This window comes from Siniperca chuatsi, linkage group LG17 (assembly GCF_020085105.1).
Source record: "Siniperca chuatsi isolate FFG_IHB_CAS linkage group LG17, ASM2008510v1, whole genome shotgun sequence".
In the NCBI taxonomy this organism is placed as follows: Eukaryota; Metazoa; Chordata; class Actinopteri; order Centrarchiformes; family Sinipercidae; genus Siniperca; species Siniperca chuatsi.
Window position 1 is genome coordinate 18,413,469 of NC_058058.1, and position 22,441 is coordinate 18,435,909.

General features: G+C 40.7%; 1 protein-coding gene across 2 annotated transcripts in view; it reads left to right on the forward strand.

The window, feature by feature from the left end:
* col8a2 (collagen, type VIII, alpha 2) overlaps positions 1-22,441 on the forward strand; it is a 47,854-nt gene that overhangs the window by 19,787 nt on the left and 5,626 nt on the right. Inside the window, exons 1-2 of one of the 2 annotated variants that reach the window (XM_044172214.1) lie at positions 1,041-1,061; positions 16,432-16,623. In XM_044172214.1, coding sequence (XP_044028149.1) covers positions 16,461-16,623 — 163 coding nt within the window. In that variant the 5' untranslated portion in view covers positions 1,041-1,061; positions 16,432-16,460. Of the gene's footprint in view, positions 1-1,040; positions 1,062-16,431; positions 16,624-22,441 lie in introns of those variants that run through there. The other variant, XM_044172213.1, reaches the window with a different exon arrangement.

Genomic DNA, 22,441 nt, shown 5'->3' on the forward strand with positions numbered 1-22,441 from the left:
TTTGGAGTAATAACACAGCAGAGACTCCCACCCTTGGAGAGGTTTAGCTCACTGGAAGGACTGAATATGACATGAAGGTTTACCTCTCACTCTGTCTTCTTTATTAATGTTCCATATTAGACCCTTTATGTGTCATACGACACAGGAGCTTTCTTGTGCTAGAATGAATGTACAGAAATTAAGCTTTTTGTAACTTCTTAAACCTGCAATAACAGATTTTTTTGTCCACTTGGGGGCAGCGGAAACAAGCTGTGAACACAACACTGACATATTATCAACTTTTAAATATGCCTAACTTGACATGAGCAAACACTTACCTATTTGCACATCCAGCAGATACACAGCAAAATTAGCATTCACCAGCTCATTGCTAACTTCTCTTAACTATCGTCTGTCTGCTGTTTGGTGCTGGGCAGGTAGTTCACAGGTGGTGTTTTTAGAGCTTTTTCGCAGACATTAGCTTCCTGCTGCAGGCCGGAAATCCAAAGCAATAAGCTGAAAGTCGCTATAAAACTCTGTAGAACTGAGGTTGGGTGATAATTCTCTATGGGTTCATCATTATGAATGACCCTTTTCACATACAAGTAGTAATGTGATCTATTATTGATAGAAAAGTAGTGACTATGGCAGCTTTAAAACTTGTAAAGTTCAGACAGAAGAACATCTGCATCACCCAGATGTTTCAAAGATCAAAACTATGAAGAACCTTGTGCTGCCGGTACCGACAACAGCATCAGCATCATGTGTCTGTTTTGATTTATTTGCTCTGGATAGGCTCTGTTTAAGGAGGCTGACCTCCGCTGCCTCCCAGCGTTGCTCTATCCTCCCCCACCGCTCCTCTAGTGTCCAAGGATGTGTCTCATTCTCATGTCTGTGGTGTAAGTTTTATTCCTCTCTAACTCTCATATTCTTCCCACCAATCCTCCCGTCCCCTCCAGCTGCCAAGTGGAGACAAAGAAGCTGCTTCAGCCCTCCTTTGGTCTGGTGATTATCTAAGCGAGGGCCCATCAATCTAAACTAACTCCAGACTCTCAAGAATGTCCCCTTCTTCTGGCTGCCAGGTTGGAGATAAACACATATCTGATCTTGAGAATCAGCCCTTAATGAACCATTAGATACATGCAGACTGATGTAGCCTCACTCTTATCATAACCTCCCAAACTGTGCTCCGTCATGCTAGATAGACTGATATGATCTGATTAAAAGCACTGAGCACAGATCCCACCATTCGAAACGCTTAATTTCAACAATTTACTACATAATGCATAATGAGAAGGTTATTATTGCGTCTAGCCTTGCAAAGGTTGAATGTGCTGTTTAATTGGCTTTTGGCAGCACTGCAGGAATTCCATGAGGCAGGTGAACAAGGAAACAGAGTTCATTCAACACTACACAATTATCTGAATGTTTGTTGTCATTGAAAGCTCTTTCGTTTTTTTCCCTCTCCTTCCCGATAAACAGCACTCAAACTCAATATTCTGGGGAGCAGACCAGACACTTTTACAGCCCATTAACAATAAACTTGTTTTTTTTGTTTTGTTTACAGCAGTAACCACTATGCAAATAATTCCTTTTCACTACACTATACTTAGGACATACAGTCTCTCAAAGAGGCATGCAGACATTTCAGAGCACTTTAAAAATCATATCCAGATTAAATAAATTTGCAGTATTGTTATGCAGCCAGCTTTTAGTCCCCCTAAACTGTCCCAGACTGACAATGTTGACTCCCGCCGCCTTTGATCTTCGTCGTTATATCTTGTCTCGTAGCAACTGGAACATTCCATTGTGTGTCTCTGATCACCTCCTGATGACTGGGATGTGGAGATAAGAGAGAGGAACCAGGAGATCTGGTTTTAATATAAAAAGGAGCCCTGATGAAATCAATCACACAAAAGGGAACTGAACTGGGAGTCACCCCGATAGCGATTAGTGTTTAGAGAGTGGAGGGGTGTTGACAGGATGGGAGGGAAGGTCAGAGGGAGAAACTGTGTCAGAGAGGGAGAGAGAGAGATAAAGAGAAAAAGGACGTTGTCTTTCCCATCTGCATCATAGATTTTTAGGGACGAGATATTGAGTTAACCCCTGTATCTACCTGGCCCGTTTCGCCTGTCCTGCTCCAAGCTTGGACTGATTTATTCCTCTCTTCTCTTTCTTCGTCTCACCTCCCACAATATCTACACTTTGTCCTCAGTCTCTCATTCACCTTGGTTGAACAAAGCACATGATAATGCACAGGACATGACAGATGAGTGGAACAGTCAAGACAGTTGCAGTGGCAAAGTTATATATATATAACATAAAAACGAGCAAGCAAACTACAAATGTATTTTTATGGTCTGTGTTCACCATTGTGAGTTGTATCGCTGCCTTTTTTTTAAAAAAAAACAGTGAGTTCATTAAATTTGCGGTAGCCTTTCTGTTGTCTTGGCCCAGCTGCAGACCTGCATCATCTCATTTAGCCACTTTTTGTTTCCTCCTCTTCAGTGTACAAAGTGTGATTATTGAAACAAGATGCAGTGCTTTTGGCAAACCAACATGTCTCTGTCTACTTTCCTTCCTTGATATTTAACAAACACGTCTGTAGAGCCATACTGAATCCCAAGCAAATTAGCAGATAGTACGCCCAATTTGTTGTCTGTCTAAAATCAGAAATATCTCAGCTAATGACTACAAATAATCCAAATATGATTTCAGATATTTTAATGAATATGTTGACTGTGGATAGCATTTTCATTTGGAAGTTTATTGTCATGATATTGCCAAGTTTACATGTGGGCCTGTTTCTAATTGACTGACCTGGAGAACATGGTGTACTTCCACAAGGAAATGTCTCTATTACTTCTGTGAGGTAGGATTTTTAGTGTTCGGGGTTACTGAATGAAAGCCAGAAACGTTTTTTTTAACATTATTTTTTTATTTTATTGTATTTATCAATGGATATTTCATGGGTTATAAACCTCAATATACTGTACACAATACCACACAACTTGGGGGTGTAGAGATGTGAATACTTTGGTTAAAGCATAAGTTGATAAGGTGATAGTCCATATTTTCTTATTATCTACAAATCCCATGAAAAGACTCACAATGAGCCACACAGTTGCACTGGGTTCCTTTGAGTCAGTCTTACATACACCGCCATGCTGCTGTAAATACTCACTAGTGCACCAAATGTGTATTAATGCGCAACTGAAAATAGTCCACACAACAAATGCGCAGTTTACTCCTGTTTGAGTACCGTTTGGTAAAAACTATAGTGCCCAGCTTTTTAAAGACATTTCTGAGCCTTTTAAAAAAATGAAACATATATTTGTGATCTGTTTTAACAGATTTATGTCTTCAGCAGAAACAAATGGTCTTGGGGCTAAGTGCCAATATTCACATATTGCTAGTATTACGAAAAGTTACATGAACATGGCCGTCTAATATAAGTCTTGATACATGAGATATCAATATTTTCGGTCATTATGGACATTTTCAAACACGGCAGAGTATATAACTGTAACCTTATAAATATTGTGTCTCCTTATCATCAAAGCTGGGAGTCCAACAATGTAATAAATTCTTGAAAATGTATATTCAAGTTCATCAAAAGAGCCAAATAATTAAAAACAATGTATTTGTTTTAATATAGGTGGACCACCATTAAAGGGGGGGTAAATCGTGGTTTAATTTGTTAAATCCAGTATTAGTAAGGTGAGCCCCTAGTCCCGATGACAGCATTACTGAGCTGCATGTCATCAAAACATTGCACTTTTTAAAAAACCGAAGCTTTTGATCACTGAGTTATCAAAAAATTAAACAGAATGATTAATTGTATTTATTTTCTTTAGCAGATCAATACAGTGGAATTGATATATTGATGCATCAAAGCAACGAATGGTGACACAGATACTATACTGATTGTATGTACATATGCAACTGCTGCTTGTATAAACATGTGTTGTTCTATGTGCAGTACAATATGTGTGTACGACCTAACAGGCACACACTCACTTGAGACTATCTCTGTGTGAAATCGCGAACTAAATCAGGCATCCAGTAATATGCAGTAGTGTGAAATAGAACTGGGAATGATCCCAGCCCTCTACTTGTCATCCTCCCCTCCTGAGTATCTGACACTTCCCAGAGCTCCTCATACTGTCTGGTGTGACCTGTACCGCTCTCTGGTGGCTCTTATAGCCTTCATAAGCCCTGGCGTGGGCCCACTGCACACTACTCCAACGGGACGTATCGCTTGGTTTTCTCGCAGTTTTTACATGGCCCCATGGGTGCACATCTGCAGCCAAATAGCTTCTTTTATGTGTCTCATACTAGAAAAGCAGACTGATTATGACTGCGCAGATGTAGCCACAGTAAAAGTCCCACTTATCACATGCTTGCTCCACTGACACCGCAATGTTGTTTCAACAACCCTACTAAAAACTGTTCGGAAAGTCTTGAAAAATGATGACTGGATATAGAGAATTTGTTTCCTGTCCTGTCTCTGTTGGTAGTTATTACAGTTTTTACACCTTACTTTTTGTCACGATTCCTGCTTTTTATGTCTCTTTTTTTTCCTTCAAATCTTACAGCTTCACACCATATTTACAACTTTAACGAATTTTGTACACACACTCACAGAGCCATGTTTATACAGCCGAGCGGTGAATTTTGGGAGGTGTGAGGCCAGAACTGGCAGGGTCCTCTTACACAGCCAGCGCTCTTAGCCAGCAGCTAATAAAGACTTGCATTGATCCTGATGGGTGGGGTGGGCTTCAGTGAGGACTACAGTCAGAGGGGGCTATGTATTGTATGCTGGTGGTCTGGTTAATATGCATGTGTGTGTGTGTGTGTGTGTGTGTGTGTGTGTGTGTGTGTGTGTGTGTGTGTGTGTGTGTGTATGAGGTGCTTTGTGGGCTCTTTTCAGCTGGCTAAGTCTGGAGACTGAAACACCCAGCTGAGGTCTGCAGCATTTTAAGTGAGTGATCAGTCAAACATAGGCCAATGAACAGTTAATGGTCCTCAACTGGGATTCAAGCCATCCAATGAATTTCCATTTAAAACATAGTGTGAGGTGGAAGAGGGGAACAAGTGATTTCTGAGCAGAGAATGCCTGTGTGACCTGATATCCTCAACTACGTGAGGTGTTACATAAAGACTCCCAAGTGCAAACACACTACACGCACTACACTAACCCCTGCCTCCACACACTATTGGAAAGACAGCAACATAATTGTGATGGTGTCCAAGAGCTTCCAGCACATCACTTTATGTCATCCCATGCCACCTCCTCATCTTCTGATGGCCCTGCGTCACACTGTCTGAGCCCTCGAGCAACAACAGTTCACTTGCTAGCTCATTTCCTGGTGGTTGCTTTTTTTTTTAAAAACCCACAGTGCATTTAGTCAACCACTTTTATTGTGGACTGTCATTTGGAGCCTGTGTCATCTTGACAAAAGCTTCAGGCTTCACATTGGCCTGAGAGTGACTGGAGAACTTGAATCTTTTCTTGTGTCAGTTACTGAGTAATTTCCCTGGCATGTATTTCCTTTTTTTGCTGTTATTGTTATTGTTATTGTTTTAAAGTAAGACTATGTAACTTATAAAAGACAAAAAATGCAATCTTATAAATGAAAGGGTGAATTTATAACTAATAATGTACTCTTGCTCATTTCAATACACTCAAGGGTTTAGCTGCTACAGCCTTACTTGGCCTGGTATGACCAGTAGCTTATTGTGGCTAATGTTAGCTAATGATAACAGATATTTTTGTGTTACTGACATTGAGTCAGTTTGCTGACTTAATCTTAGCATGTCACAGATAAAAATTTCAATGGTTTTATCACAAAAGTCAAACAATTAGTAAACACACCATACCTCACCAGGAGACATGTTTGTTCTTTCCTGCTTGTGCTCCTGTCCAACTCGCTCTCAGTCAGGTCGTCTAATGACGATGATTTTAATAGAACTGAAATCTTTGGAAATGACTTGAAATTCAGTGTGCTATTATCTGGTTAATGCTACTTACTTGTGGCTATATTGGCAGCTTTTCAATAAAAGTTACATAGTCTCACTTTTTAAGTGGAAATCCACAGGTGGCGTCCTGGTGTTAAGTGGTCACCACAGGTCTGTTTTCCACTGCAGTTCCCAGAGTTTAAAAGCTCTGACATACCAAACCGAAAAGAACTAGCTGTGACAAAAGCCGACTGTTGCGTCGCCTCACTTCGCCCGTGTCTGGACCTTACTAGTCAAGCCAACATTGGGCCAGTGTTGTGATGTCATTTCTCTTTTGTGTGCTGCTTTCTTCAGTTATGGTGGCTATCGCTACTTATGCTAACTATCCTTTTTAAATTTTTTTATATTTAAAAAAACCCTCAAAGCTGTTGCTTCCTGTTTGTCAAAAGATTTTTCCTGATAAAAACGTGTTTAGGAAAGTTTTCATGTACAACGTTAGGGCTAAGTATCAAACCTCATGATGTTTTTAGAACCAACCAAAATGTGTACGAATCGAAAACATTCAAGTCCTGAAAGTTCAAATTGCTAATATATACTGTACACATATATTTCTTAATTTCATAATTCATAATTTTGCCAATTTTATACTATTTTATTTTGGCAAACTTATTGTATGGTATAATACAACATTTAACACTGCACTGATTTTAGATTGTTTTGTTAAATACACAAAAAGGGCTTACAAAAAAGTGTTTAAATCTCTCAAAGTACTGTATCAAAATAATTAGCATTTTGGTAAGTCCTGCAGCCTGGAAACTTGGATATCATTTGACACCAGCACAGAAATATTTCAAACAAAACACAATCCTAGACAAGACGATAAGATGAATTGTGTAAACGGTAATAATCATATTCATAACGTTTGGGCATTGAGCCTTATGCACTTAAATGCTAACCACAAAATTCATCAGCGTGGATCCAGCAGAAATCACGCAGCTGATACTATGGATTTACAAACTGCTGGTTCAATATTTTATATAGGCATACGGCTCCAAACCATGGTATAGTGGGATTTCTCTCTTCCTAGTATATTGTCTGCTTTTTTGGTTGTCTGCCCTGCTGCCTGTGCCAGAGAAGCCCATTCAGATGGAGTCCAGTCAATCTGTAGTTCAGTAGCCTCCAGCACGGAGGCATTTCAGCTCCTTCAGGGGGATTTGACCAAGATTTCCTGCCCCTTATTAAATTATAATCTCCCTTTTACCTCTGCTTCTTTCTCCCCTTCTCTCCATTTCGTACAGAAAAATAGGCCTCCCTCTCTGTTTTGCTGCCAACTAATATGTGTGTTTGTGTGTGCATGACGCGTGCATGTACGTGTGAAGCTGTCTCCGCTGCCAGCGGAAGGAGTGTGTGAGATGATTGGCGGGGCACGCATCTGAAGTGGGTCAACAGGGAGATCAAGAGCTAAAGCTTTTTCTTTCTGCTCCCTTTCATTTTTCTCCTCCATCTCCCTGTTTTTCTTTTTTTCTGTCGTAATGACTTCATGTCTCCTTCATGGCTTCTTGCTTTGTCCTCTCCTTCTGTTGCTTCAATTTCGGTCATAAGGCGCTTTCCTCTTTTTCTCCCTCTTCTCCCCGTCCCTTGACACAAATTTCCATCTCCCTCCATCATCGACAGTGGTAGCCTTTGACAATGTGATCTGTATTAGCTTAGCGTTTTCATGGAGTGTCAAACTGTGGAATCCTTTGATAGAAACAGACTACGAGAGGACTTTTCTGGGCTTTTCCCTCCTGGAAGTTAGTCCCAGCTGCGTGCAGCTTGGGACTTTTTCCAGTCCTGGCAAAAAAGAATGGAACAATTGATGGTGTGCGATTGTACCGGGTATAGTCGCCTTATTTCAGCACCCCAGAGCATTTCTCACCTTCAGAGTGCTGAATCGTAAATAGACCCATGCACACACTCTCCACATGGGCTTGACTCCTCGCCACAGCCAGCTTTGCCTTTGGATGAACTGCCACCATGAATATTTTGACACACAGTCAGGAAATAATGAAGCTATGTTGTGAAAAAGCTCACTGTGAACCTCGTCATAAGCAAAATCATGATTCATTCGCGCAAAGGCTTGTTTTGAGCTCTCTTCTTTTTCTCACTTTTGTCAGTTCTCTGTGTTCCCTGGCCTGTGTGTCTACTGCACATTTCAGAGGCCCTATTCTGGCACAAGTAAAGCCACCCACCCAGTGAAGGGAACAAGGTAACAGCTACTTGGAGACTTGGCACAGAAACACAAGACATAACACAGACCAAGCCCAACCCAGAGCCCTACAAAGTCCTGTATCCAATCCCTGATCCTGCACAACACCATCCTATCCAGCTACTGAACAATTGACCATTCGCTAAACTCTGCCCCTGAGCAGTGATTGTCCAATCATAGCTTTGCAACTGTATCATCACATCAGGCTTTGAAATGAGACACCTAGAAAGATTCAAAAGTCAGCTGGAGATGGAGTTTTCAACCAACTTAAGAACTTTTAGCGTTAACATTGGCTTACACTAGCTAGCTGATCAAATCAGCCAGCAACAGTCGTCATTTTATCCGACAAAATTCACAGTCATCGTTTCAGACATTACTATGAATTTTGTTATTACTGTAAACTGCATTATGTACTGTGCTTGAATGGAAACCAAAGAGGCAGATTTACTTCCTGTTGCCTTTGCTGTCCCCGCTTACTCCTTTCTCCCATTGTCTCCTTTCTGTTCTTCTCCCTAGACATTTACTGTTATGCTAATTAAGAATAACAGAGACTTGAGTCAATACCAGTGAACTTACGGGGGGGTTGGTCAGGCCTTGGCAGCACACAATAAAAGTATTCACACCAGCAATAAGCGGCGCAGAGAGCGGGAGGCTTAAGGAGGAGAGAATAAGAGGAATGGGAGAGGGAGAGAAAAGAGGTGAGGTTGCCAGTCGAGACCTACGAGGCAGGGAAAGACAGAATGGTCATTCTGATTTACAGGAGATTATATTTCTTGGTGTCCTCAAAGTTTTCCTTCTGAGGTGAGGTGATCTCCAGAGTGCCCTCTAACACACAATTCCCTTTATGGTTATATATTCCAATCCATAAATCTCTATCTTTGCATTAATTTCTCATGTTTCACACGATGAGGAAACAATGCAAAGCCAATGTCAGTTTTTGAGAGTGGCGATGTGTGCTTTCAGTGACCTGTCTTGCTACATTGAAAAGCAGAATATCTATTGCTCTGGAAAGGTGGAAGCAGATTGCCCTTATGAGATTATTTTTTTTACTCTTTCCTCTCGATTACCTAATCAGTCGCTCGTATTTAGTTTAGGTGCACTGACGGGTCAGCCGGAAAGGTATAGCTGTGTCTGTCTGCCTGCAGACTCTCGCTTTCTCTCGTTCTCAGCTCCCCAATACTGTAACTGGCTTCTTGACAAGTCAGGCGTTTGTCTGGATGTTCTGCAGACATTCAATCCATCTCCCTTGGCTATATACTGATCTCTAATGCCTCACAGAAAGATGAGGTGATAGAGCATGAATCGGTAAACCAGCAGGGAGCCAGACTGGCTAATATATTGTAATTAATGCCTTTTCACTGGCCTGAAACTGTTCCTGCTAGGGGCGGAAGAGCAAATCAGAGTCCCTTTTAAAACTCACACGCAACTGTACATGTGTGAGATCACACAGGTCACTACAGGTTAATAATTCTGTGACTAATTAGCCTCACTTTGACTGCTTTACCCTTTGTCCCTGAGTACACACACACACACATACACTTTAATATGCACAATACATCACCCCCCATTTTATGATTAGCACGTCTGCTTCTGCACTCAGATAAGAGCCCAGGGGTATTAAACGTGTTCCTCTGAATGAAGTCATCAAGAAATGAAAACCCTCTGTCTGCCCTTTTCACTCCTTTCTTCACATGTTTTCTTCACAACCTGTCTCACTCCCCACACTTTACACCACCTACATCCTCCATTTCCTTTTACTCTCTCTTAAACCCCTCCATCAGCATAAACTCACCCCACCTCCGACCGTCTCTCAGTCCTTTTCTCACCCGCTTCAACCTTCAGGAATGTTAAACACAGCCCTGCTCTACAGGTACCACTTCCTGAATTGATGAGGCTCTTCTCTTTTACTTCACCTCCTGTGTGTTTTATGATGTTTTTTTTCTTTCAATCCTTCAGTCTTCAGTTCACACTTGGTAAAAAAATTTCTCCTTCCCATAAACATTAAGACAGATACATTTGAAAACCAATCAGTCATGCTGTTGTAAGGGAATCCTCAGGTTGCAACAGAAGACAACAAGCAAGATAGATGACATAGGCAAAACGAGGATGTGATTGTACATGCACCTGCGCTTGAGCAGGCAAGCACTGCATGTGTAAAGTCAAAACGTGCCCTTGGTGTCCTCTGCAGTGCAGATATATATCATCTTTATTACTACCCAGAGAGAGAAAGATGGATGAGGTCTGAGTGTCAAAGGCTTCCTGAGAGCAAGCCGGGCTGGATGAGGAGCTCTTTGACTCTCCATCATTTTCTGTCCTGTTCTTTTAAAAATTTAAACAGTTTTCACAAGTTAACTGTCTCGCCACATACAGACCTTACAGTAATATAACCTGCATGGCCAAAAGTATGTGGACACCCAAACATTGCACCCATATGTGCCTGTGTAACATGTCACATATGTTGCCATACTGGCCTCTAATCTTCTAAGGCTTTTCATAAGATTTTAGAACCTGGTTCCAGAGATTTGCTCCCACGACGATCCAATTCATCCCAGAGGTGTTGGATGGGGTTCAGGTCAGGGCTCTGTGTAAGGCCAGTTGAGTTCTTCCACAACAGTTTTTATGGACCTGGCTTTGTGCACAGGGGCATTGTCATGATGAAATTGTATTCTCTTTTTTCTTTTAGACATTTTAAAAATCTTTATGTCTGTTTGTAAATTTCTGGCAAACATAGCTGTCTTTAATTTCAATGTTAGGTGGGTTCCTTCTACAAGCCCTTATGGGGTTATCTCTTTTGTTCTATTTTATTATATACACAAATAAAGAATAAAATATATGGCCATAAAATATGGCCATTCTTATACACATATGAACACGTTATGTGAACAGCCATACTGTTTCCCCAGTGCTTATTTGCACAGTATTGAGTAATACAGAGTGCGTTCAAAGCTACCAAAAGCTGTGACCGCTACTCAAATATTATGCAGTGAGCTGACACTGGAAAGGCGTAATGGCCCGAGTGGCACTCAGGCTGATGGAGGGATTACCTCATTCAAAAGAAGGTGATTCTCTAAATAAAACCCCACATGCTCAGTTTCCTCTCTTCCCTCACATACACACACAACCACCATTAGACTCAGTAAGAGCTGTGTGGCTCTGGCCACCAGCATGTTGTGTAAGTGATGTGCTCACTTTCTCCCTCCTCTGTCTTTCCCTCAATCTCTTATGTAGGTATAGAACAAGGTGTACACACAGGTCAATGGTCAATGGAGCTCTGTGTTGTCTGGAAGCAATGATACCTTAGCAATCTTTGGGTCTGTTTGTGTAAGCTTTAAGAGTTTGCTTAATGTTTGCAGGTGCGTGTTTTTTTTTTACTGCAAATCTGTAAAATCCGTTAATACTCATATGTCTAGACTACAGATTGAATAATAAACCACAGATAAATTGAGTTTATTTTTAGTGTGCCTTTCTTCCTCTCTAGTGCTGGAAATTCATTCTTGTTCTAAAGGGGACGTTTCCAACATTTACTTGCGGATTTTACAAGAAGGGAGTTTGGTAAAGGAAGATGGTTGTGGTTAAATAACAGCTGACCACCCATGTGGGTTCATGGTAATAGTCAGGAATGGTTATGGTCATGGTTGTGGCTAAGGTTTGTCAGAATTGGATGAATCAGCTAAAATATGTGGTCAGGTTTTAAGTGCAGTTCTCTGCAAGACCTGTGGTTGTAACCAAACTGTCTAACGATCATGAACCTCGGTTATTGTTGAACCATTTGGTGTTATTTTAAAAGCTGGCATTATGCGGTACATGATGTTCAGGTGATGATGCCTCCACTCAAGGAACGGCTCAAATGTTCACCACAAAAACAACCGCCTCCTCTTCCCTCCATGACACCAAATCCCCACACTTGGTGTACCTATAATCTCTCTGTGGCACGTGGTTTAGGAAATGCTTGGCAGTCTGGATCCACACATGTACCGCTTAGGGGAAGTGGAGGCGGAGCACCTTCAACCTCACCTCCCCAGAGCTGTTGATTTCATTAGCGGGTAGACGGAGTAGTTAGAGAAGTGTGTGCTTGGCTTGCACTCAGCTGCGCTGTCTGTGTCTCTTCTGCCTGTCTGAGCAGGCCACTTGAGATGCTACTGAGTTTGGGTTTTGAGGCTGCTGAGTCTGCTTTGGCGGCCCGAAACCTTCGCAGATTACCATTTTGGCTCTGTTAAAATGGCATCCAACACATGTTCGAGAAAGACTGCAAGCTTCGGGTTTGGTTTGTGTCCGGGATTCAGATTACCAGGTGGTTTGGAGACAGATCTGTGAGGTGTACTGTATGTGGGAAAGTGGGATGTCTGTCTATGTTCATTATGTGCACTTGCCAACACGTGTCTCTGCGTTTGATGTAGGTATGAATGGATTTCTGAACCGGTGTACTGGGCACAGGCCCAGGGGCCCCAGAGTCCTTGGGCCCCTGGGCCTGTGCTCAGTACGCCCATTCCTCTGTTTGAAGTGACTGTTAGCATTTCTTGTTGGAAAGTCACATAGATGTCCTGATTGTCCTTTTTTAGTGCTCCTGATCCCGGAGTCTTTTAATGTTGAGTATTTGCAAAACAAATACAATCCGATATTTGTTTTGGGGTCTTTTTTCCTTCATATTACAGCTGCACAGCATTCTGAGGCTTCAGTAACATTTCATTAAAATACAGTGGTAAAGCAATTTAAATCAATTTGACAGAAGAGCAGCTCTGCTTTAAGAACCTGCATCTCAGGCTGAATTTGATGGTTTCCTATAATATTTTGTATAATGTGCTGTAATACTTTGAATAATATCTGTGCAAAGGAGTGTCATTTTGGATTTGCTGTGGCAGGAAGCTTTCAAAAGTGAAACAAAAAGACTACAATGACATGCAAAATGACCACAAAGAGATGCAACAAACAACAAACAAACAACTACAAAGAGACACAAAATGACTACAGTAAGATTCAAAAATGTCTGCAGAGATGCAAAACAACCAAAAAGAAACACAAAATCATTACAATGAGACGCACAATGACTACAGAGAGATTCTCTTGTAGTCTGGGTGTCTTGCTCCTATGTAGGAGGTGCGGGGGCCTTTTACATGTCTGTGCCCAGGGGCCTATTTTCTCACAATCGGTCCATGGATGTGGTCGTCAGACATAGCACTCAGTTATTTGACAGAAGTCTGGAAGTGGGAACAGCAAAGTGATGACTATAAGAATGTCATGATGGAGTTGGCGGTGCCCTTTTACGCCCGAGGGTCAGACTCTCCTTTATTTCCTCATTAATGCTACTTTTCTGTTCGGCTGTTTCTCTCTTTGTGTATTTTTGGATCTGTTACTGTAATGTGTGCGGTGATTTCTTTTTTCAGCTCAATCTGTTTTATATAAAGTGTCACTCGGCCTGCCAGACAAGGCTCTTTCGCTGTAACTTTGGATGCTGCTCATGTTTAATGACTGAGGGAAGCTTTGATTCACCATTAGCTCCTCTCTTCTCTCAAACCTGGGGTTTTTATTATGGTTTGTTCTGAATGGACCGATTTTATGTGAAAATGGGGGAAAGTTAACGAGTTTGAGTATTTTCAAGACACCCTGCGTAACCACTTACCAGAGGTATATTGTGTTCTTGTGCATACTAAAAGTGTGTGTTTTGTTATGTGGGTGTTCTTGTGTTCGAGAGCATGTACGACTCTCAGTCCAGCAGTGGCTCATGGTGGCCAGCCAGAGAGGATTGCGTGAGATTTTTTAACAACGTCTGCTGAGCTTTTCAACAAAAACAAAAAAAATAGGCAGATTGTGGAGGTCTGTAAACCACCCGTCTGTGTCTGATCCCTGTTCATGCACAGCCTCTGTGTTTGAGTGCGTGTCACTCTGGTTCTTCAGAGAGTTTGACGCCTGCAGAATGGTGGGCATCCAGAGCCGCCTGTTAAATTATATCTGCACCAAAACCACAGACCTCCATACCAGACGAGCTTCCCTTCCAGCCAGCCAGCAAGTCGGCCAGCAACCAAACACTGCCCTACCAATACTGCTCTCTCTCTTTCTCCTGTTTATTTCTTTTAACAACTTCATCTTTGCTTTCTTCATTTTTCAGAGGTTAAGCCTTGGTGTGAAAATTTGAGAAACAACCTTTGATATAACTTCCTGGCAAAGACTCCAACAACACACAGCACCATAAACAAGCATAAACAGATACCGCAGACACACACACACTTACGACTAATCACAATGACTAAAAAAAAAAAAATAGCTCAGAAACCAAAAGAAACACTTTGGTAAATGGCTGTAAAACAAGAATTTGACTGCCTAGCTATGTGGTTGCTAAACAATCACAGACGACAGCAAGAGCAAAGCTGTAAAACAGACTTGATCTCTGCACACATGGTGGCAGTGAACACACCTTTTTCTAAGTGCTTGTGAGTTGAAGTCTGCTGTGAACTTCCAGATTCCTCCCAATCCCCTGCTCCCAATTAACTGTATAATTTTATGTAATTTTCAAATTAGAAAATGTCAGCTCTGTTTGTGTAGCTACTGTGCCTCATTGTAAACTTTCAGAGAGAACTCTCCTCTCATTGTCACAGTCCAGACTGAGTCCCTATCTGCAGAGACTAGCAATCCTGTCACACACACACACATAATGACAAAACAACTATTATATGAAGCAGGAGAAATTAAGGAGGAGATAGGTGCAAATTATTATTTTATGTCATCTGAGCTGCAAACATAGACAGACTGAGGTCTTGATGACATGCAGTATGAGGAGCTGGAGAGGTACTGTAACATGTCTAAAGACTGTATAATCAGTGTCCAAGGCGCTGGAGAGTGGTACTTAATGCTGCTTTAAATTAATGACCCAAAATAAGTAAGATGTGATAATCAGAAATTTAATTTGTCAGAGTGATGAAGTGTATCTCTCTTGTGTCACCTATCCCTGTTATTGGTTTGACTTTGTTGTATATATGTCCGTTAAATCAGTCAGTTCCTGCCAGGTTAATAGAGAGAAACTTGCAGTCTACAGCTTTTCACAGCTATGCACCATTTTCTCTCATCCTTACACAATGTCCATGCCTAATGTAAGCGTCACATTTTTGGCATTTGAGCAGGAGCAGTCTGAGCCTGAGATTACAGTTTGCATCCCACATTATCACAAAATAACTCTTGACAGTCATCAGCCCAAAGAGAGCTCACAAAAACAGCTCAGGGGAGAGTCGGAGTGGAAAAGATGCCAGTTTCACACATCATTTCACCAGTTAAAGCCTGTCCTGGACACCTACAGTTGCTCACTTATGATACACAAACACGCTAACTATCCTCGGGTGGTTTCCTGTTCGCACCTGACCACGGTTGTGAAAATATTTGGCAGAGGGTGATGTGGTCACTTCTTCCTGAAGTAAATTAAGGTCAACAGATCTGCCTGTCACAGTTTCTGAGGGCCATCTAGGCCAAACACTAACCCAGCCAAATACTTACTGCATAGCTGAGGGCAGGGACATACTATACATAAGCAATATGCTTACAGGTTAAATTTGTACATGTGTATATGTATACCTCATGTTTGGACATATAAGATTTGTGGGACCATTCTAGTGTAACGTATCCTTCACTCGTGCTGGAGATAGTGTCTGTCTTTAATAAATCTGTGCATAGCTGCACATAAAGTAATGCATGCTTCAGTAGATGTCAGCCAGCCTTTAGCTCATTTGGGCATTAATATCTTCTGCTTTCCCTACGTCTGAGCAAGAAACATGTTGTCTTGGCTTCCCTAGTTTCTTTTGGCCAAAATGTCTGTGGCTGGCTTGGGTAGGACATACTATGTTTGTAGATGATGTAAAAACAAATCTCCTTCACAGCCAAACAGATTTAATATCTGCGTATTATTTCAAACTGCTTGTAGTAGATTAATTCAAAAATTTCAGCCGGAAATTTTCAGTAAATGCATGTTTCACAAGAGTTCCACAAATGTGTGGTATTATGTGGTGTTTAGTATAGTAGGCTCTAAAGCATAATGGCAAGATTTCAAACTTACACCAGAATGGTTCCATAACTCATCATCACTGTGGGTGTAAATGCCACCTCTGCTTTATCCCATCATACTCTTGTGCTGGTTATTCATTGCTATTTCTCCTTGACTTGTTGTGAACTCCAATCCTAAATAAAAAAAAACAATAAAGCCCAGTTATTTTGAGTATATTAACACATATTGTCCTCTTTCCTCTTTCTGTTTATGCCTCCAGTTCTTTGTGTGTGACGTCTGAAACCTGGGATGCTGGTGACCATGCTGTTGGCTCCTGTCTGTGTGCTACTGATGCTGGGGGCGCGTGCTCTTGCTGGAGGTTATCCCCCCATACCTCACATGAAGTACATGCAGCCCATGATGAAAGGGCCTATTGGACCCCCATTCAGAGAGGGCAAGGGACATTACGTTGGTGAGTAATCCCTGTGGGTCTAGTATACTGTATATATGTCTATACTTTTATGCCTCACTCTGCATAAGGCATATAGGTCTACTCACTTTTTAGCCACAGTCCACTGGTTCAATGGAAACACTGATAACAGTCATTTGAACTCTCAATATGATGTAACCCTATATTAATGAGATAATATGAGAAACTGCAAATTAGCAACAGAAAAGACTATAGTAACATCTTGATGTTTCCTTTACAGTATCTTGTTGGCAGTAACCTGAGAATTAGTACTTTTCCCAACTATCTAAACCAAAGTGAGCATGATTTGGGTCATATCCACAAGCCCAAAACCACCCAGTAAAGACTTGCACATAAAAACAACTTCCTATGAACAAAAGAAGTCTCCAACATCGCAGTTTATGATGTGACTGATATGGAGACCCTCCCAGAAACTAGGCCAGACTTGTGCACCAAAGCCACTGGTTCTCCTCAGGCAGTTAAAGGGCTCACTGAAGTGTGTGTCTCCTTGCCCTGTGGGTCCAGCAGCATTTGGCAGGTCCTCAGTTGGGGCCTAATGGAGGCCTGATTACCCACTGTTTGCTGAGCTTCACTGGGCCAGTTGTTTCTCCTGCCATCTGGATGCTATTATCCCAATGTTTATCACATATTATTCAGCTGTGGGATGAAGGAGAGAGTGTGAAGGAAATAAAAATAGATTAAATAAAAGGCTCAGGCGAAGGAACTGGGAAAGAGAGGGGGGTGATAATCATCCTGAAAAAAAAATGTGCATGCTGTCATCATTATCAAATTTGACTCTAACTACCAATACAAGTTCTGGATCATATGAGATGTGCCTTGTGTTATCAGAGGCCCCTTCTTCAAAGCAAATTTTAAAGCAAATGAGAGGCACATTTTCATTTCAGTACCATAATATCATGTTTGACAAAGAAAGACTCCAGAAGTTCTATTCAGAGCAAATATGGCATTTAAATCCCTCACAGAAACATCAAAGATTTGCTAAAAGTAGTTATGTTTTCTATAAATGGGATTTCAAAGGTTGGCAGAAACAAAATTTAGATTTGGAGGAGTGGGACTAATGCTTCCTCTGGCTCACATGAATACAATGCCTCTGCTGCCACTCAGTGGACATATGTCCACATTGCATCACCATTGGACTAATTTGTCAATTATTAATTAACCATATAAATGTCAATAATTATCATAAGATATCAGGTGTAATATTAAAATCTACAAGTACATACAGTCAACTTTCTAGAAATTTAGAAAATAATTTTTATGCTGATATACAAAATAGATAAAGGTATAAAGCACGTGTATAGTATTAAAAATATCAAACAAACTGACCACAGCTACAAAATCTCACAATTTAGCATATTGAGTGTAATAACTTGAGGAGTCTGTCTAGATCACTGAGGAGAATGTGGTCATGTGATTAATAATAGATGTTCCAGTAAAAAGAAAGGTTAATGATTATATAAGGAACAAACTTGTCAAATGCTTCAATGCAAGACATTAAATGTCCAGTCATATATATATAGGTTTGCTGGTGTTTTCTCTTACTTGACTCATTGTACTTAGTCACAACTTCAAGCTTTGCTAGCTTTCACACACACACGTTTGCTGCAAAGTTTTCCAAATTACTCTGCAATTTTTCCTTCACACAAGCATTCATGAGCTGTGGCTTATGTATCAATCTTAGCCGGACGGGAGTCAGTACCTTGGCATTGTGACTGCCCTCCAGTTTGCTTGGGTACTCCTATAGGTTTGAAGAGCAGATTTCAATACATTTATTGTCTTTGTCTAGTTCAAATGTGTTTCAAAGCACAACTTAAGTCTTTGAATCCTGGAGGGCATCGCAGCAAGTAATGAAGAAGCCATTATATCCTCTCAAGTGTGAAGCACCTTATTTCTTCTCTCTGGGTGATATATTAAGGTGGTTTGCAGTGGAGCTGCTAAACAAACAAAACTGAGGCTATAATGCTCATTACACAGCTGAACAATATGTTTTTGGTGGATTTGTGAAAAATAAAGAAACAACCTTGCTATTCTTAGATCCACTAGTGGTGCAGTGGTTTTGTTTGGCCTCAGGGTGGCACCCTCACTGATATAGACAAACCTCAAGTCTAGGTATATTATCTAAACCATTTATTTGGGGATAAAACCTGAAGTGATCACACCCGAAATCTCACTATTGTACAAAACCTGTACAGTGTAGGTCAATGTTAAACTTGAAAGTCAGCCAGTAAGTAAAATACTGGACATTTACAATGCACAGACTGGGTATTAATTTGAATACATCTTTAAAAGTATGGTAAAACTGGGGGTTTGTTTACAACCTACCTCATTGTCTGACCACTTGTGTTCCTTACCCTGTTGGACTTTTCTAGTGTTGCTGCATCCACAGGTTTTAGCAATAAAGTTGGTGGGTTAAATGTTAGCATAAATGATAGGAATAATGGCAACAACCACAAAAATATAACCCTCATTGTTAAAATTTGCATTTTGCTTTAAGATGATCTCAGTTTTGCCCCCATTTCTTGATAGGCCTCATGGTAATGGTCTTAAATGTGTTTGTATTTAAACCATTGCAGAAGTTATAATAATTCTGGGGACATGTGATCACTTAATTTATTAAGTATGTCTATGTATGTCTTCTTGACCTTTCCATGATATTTTTCAGGGTCCAAACCACATGATGCAGGCCTATTACATGTATGCTTAACACATTAACATCCACCATCAGCTCATCATACCACTATATTTTCAGAATGCAGCTCACATACCATGACTGTTACAACATACATAAGTGAAATCATACAATACTATAACCCATATGCTGTTTAGCATTATTATGATTTCAAATGTTGAGCTTAAAAAGGCTGCATTCTCATTAACTGCCAGTAGGGGGAAGTAGTGGCCTATGGTTGCATTAGGGGTGGTAATAGGAATTCCAATTTGAATTTCTTTGCATGCTTGTTACAAGAAAGGGGAAAGAGGACGTTTTTCTCCTACCTCATTTACTGCTTTTGAGCTGCTCTTGAATAAGACACCTGAGGCATTTCAGTGATCTCAAATAGTACAATATTGCAGGTGTTTGGGAGGCCATGCATCACATAACGCTTTCTTTGGATATGGTTAAAAAATGAGGAGAAATGATTTACACTACTAAAGAAAAAAAAAACTGGCTTGGATTGTCTTCACAACTGAAGCTTTCAGTAGGGTAGGCTGGCTAACGCACTGGTGGGTTCTTTGATACATTGCTATTTTATTTGACAGAGATCCAAACACACTCTATACATTTTAAAATATGGAATATGGATACCTGTCATGCTGTCATGTATGCTTTATTATAAAAAATAATACAAGGTGAGCTGCCCTCTAGCCATCTGACCTACCAAGAAGAGTAACATACTGTACAGGCAAGGTGTTGCTGAGATGAGGCAGTGGAACAACAAACCAGATGAAATTGGCTTGGGGTGATTGGAGTGTTCTGCAGACCGAGCTTGTTTTTCTGCTCTTTGTGGTCTGGCTGTGTTCCGGCTTACTCTGCTAGGAAAGAATAATGAGACCGTTTATGACATGTGACATACTTCTTCAGCCTAGTTCCCTCTCACAATCAAAACATTTGAATTTTACAGACACTCTCAAACCCAATAAGACCCTAAAGTCAGCTGGAAAACAGAAAACTCAGGCGCATATAAAGTACTGTTTTATATACGGATTGGAGACCAGTCCAGAATGTACTCTGCCTGTCGCTCAATCTGTGCTGGGATAGGCTTTAGCCCTGCATGACACTGAACAAGCAGTTAAGAAAAATTATTAATTACCTAACCTAGTCAAATTACCATGCCTTTGATGGAAAAGTCATCATGTCACGACAAGATATAAAAGTGAATTCAAAAGAGTCTTTCCAACAGAGTGGATGCCTTCTGACATTAGGTTTTGAAATTCAAGATGTTTTCAATTTCCAGCTTTTAATTTGACATGATTGAAGTTTGAATTTTAATTTCCCAGGTAATGATGAGGTTGTGATTTCAGATGTTTCTTGTATGTAGCTACTTAGTTCATGATGTCACATCTTTTTTTTCTCAGATTCCTTCTTCCCCACATTGTTGATTTTCCTTTACAACAAGTACTCTGACAACCCCAGGTGTATTTTTACATCTACTATATCTTCTCTCTTTACTTGGCCTGGGAACCAGACAAATCTGCCGAGCTCATGTATAATTTAATTTCAGCAAGTCATACGTCACACGTTTCGCTGCTCTGACTGGTTAATTGGTTGAGGCACCAGTTAGCTGACAACAAGCTAACGTTAACTTAGCTGGACCGTCTGCCTGCGTAGAGAGAGCAGCTGCGCAAATGCCCCTTGGATGTGGGTGTGGGTTGCCAGGTTGTGGTGACAGATGGGTTGAAATTGTATGTAGCGTGTGGATTGTGTGTGTGTGTGTGTGTGGATTTGTTTCGTAGACGATCTGGCAACTTTGATGACGTCAGACAAACGTCCAAAATTTGGATCCGTGTTTTCAGAAGTAAAGTTTGAGGGATATGCAAATTACGGGAGTTTCCCAGGAGAAACAACAAAATGGCAGGGCGCTGGGAGATGGCCTTGAAATACGGGAGAAACCCGGGGAAAACGGGAGTGTTGGCAGATATGATAACCCCCTTGGAAATCGCAAATGAAATGAGAGGTTCCAGACTTTTTTTCTGTACATTGGCATTTGCTCTGCTGCAACAGACAACAACAGTCATTTAATCAGCTTGGTTGACCAAGACATATTCCATATTGAGCCACTTTTGTTGGTCAAAAAGAAGACGGAAAAGAATCTCCGAAATATTACACACATTTCCCGGATGTTTTTGTTTAAAAATGTAGCGATAGGTATGGGAATATATGAAAATTTCATGTCACGATTATCCTGCCCAAAATAATTGCGATTCACAATATTATCCCGATAATCATTAAACTATGCGTAAAACTCGTGAATTGGCACAAAAGAAAATACTGGAATCACTTTACCTTACATTTTGCTCTTTTTTTGTGAAAATCAAAGAATCTTAAAGAAAGGATAAATGCAGTAAAAAAAATTGTAACATTGTGTGAGTCTATTCTTTCTTACATGATAATTCCTGTATTTTTAAAATCATGCTCTGTTTTTCACTTCTCTACCATGATGTTCAGTGGTACAGAACAATTTCATCAATTGCATCAGTATATTTACCCCTGAAATGCAGTAACTATCCTTTAACAAAAATAAAGTCCAACTGGCATTGCAGCATAGAGTCAATCTGTACTACTTTGGATTTGTTTTGGTTAAAAAAAACCCTGCACACTATGGCACTTTTCTGTCAAACAGTTCTGCTAGCCATACCTTGGCAATTCAAATTAAATCAGGAACTCAATATAGGACTGTGCATTAGAGACCTAGACAGCTTTTTCAAGTCACTCATGAGGATATTCATGATTATCCCGATTCACGATTATCCTGATAATGGAAATTCACCACAATCAACTTTTCTTTTTTATCCCGATCCGCAATAAAATCATATATTGTCCCACCCCTACTGTGCAAACCCATTCAGCTGATTAGGAGAACTCTGAGGCTGAAGGCATGACACCATCCTGTCAGTCATTATTGGCCAGTAACCAAGGAAGTTGGAGCTAAAATGATGGTGGTGTGTCCTCCCAAATATATCTACAGCAGAGAGGATAGATAGTGTATACACTTACAAAGTATCCTAAATACCAAATGCAGCCTTTTGTGTCAGATGATCTTCTACAACCTGTGTAGGGTTGATCTTGTGTGTACACTGATAC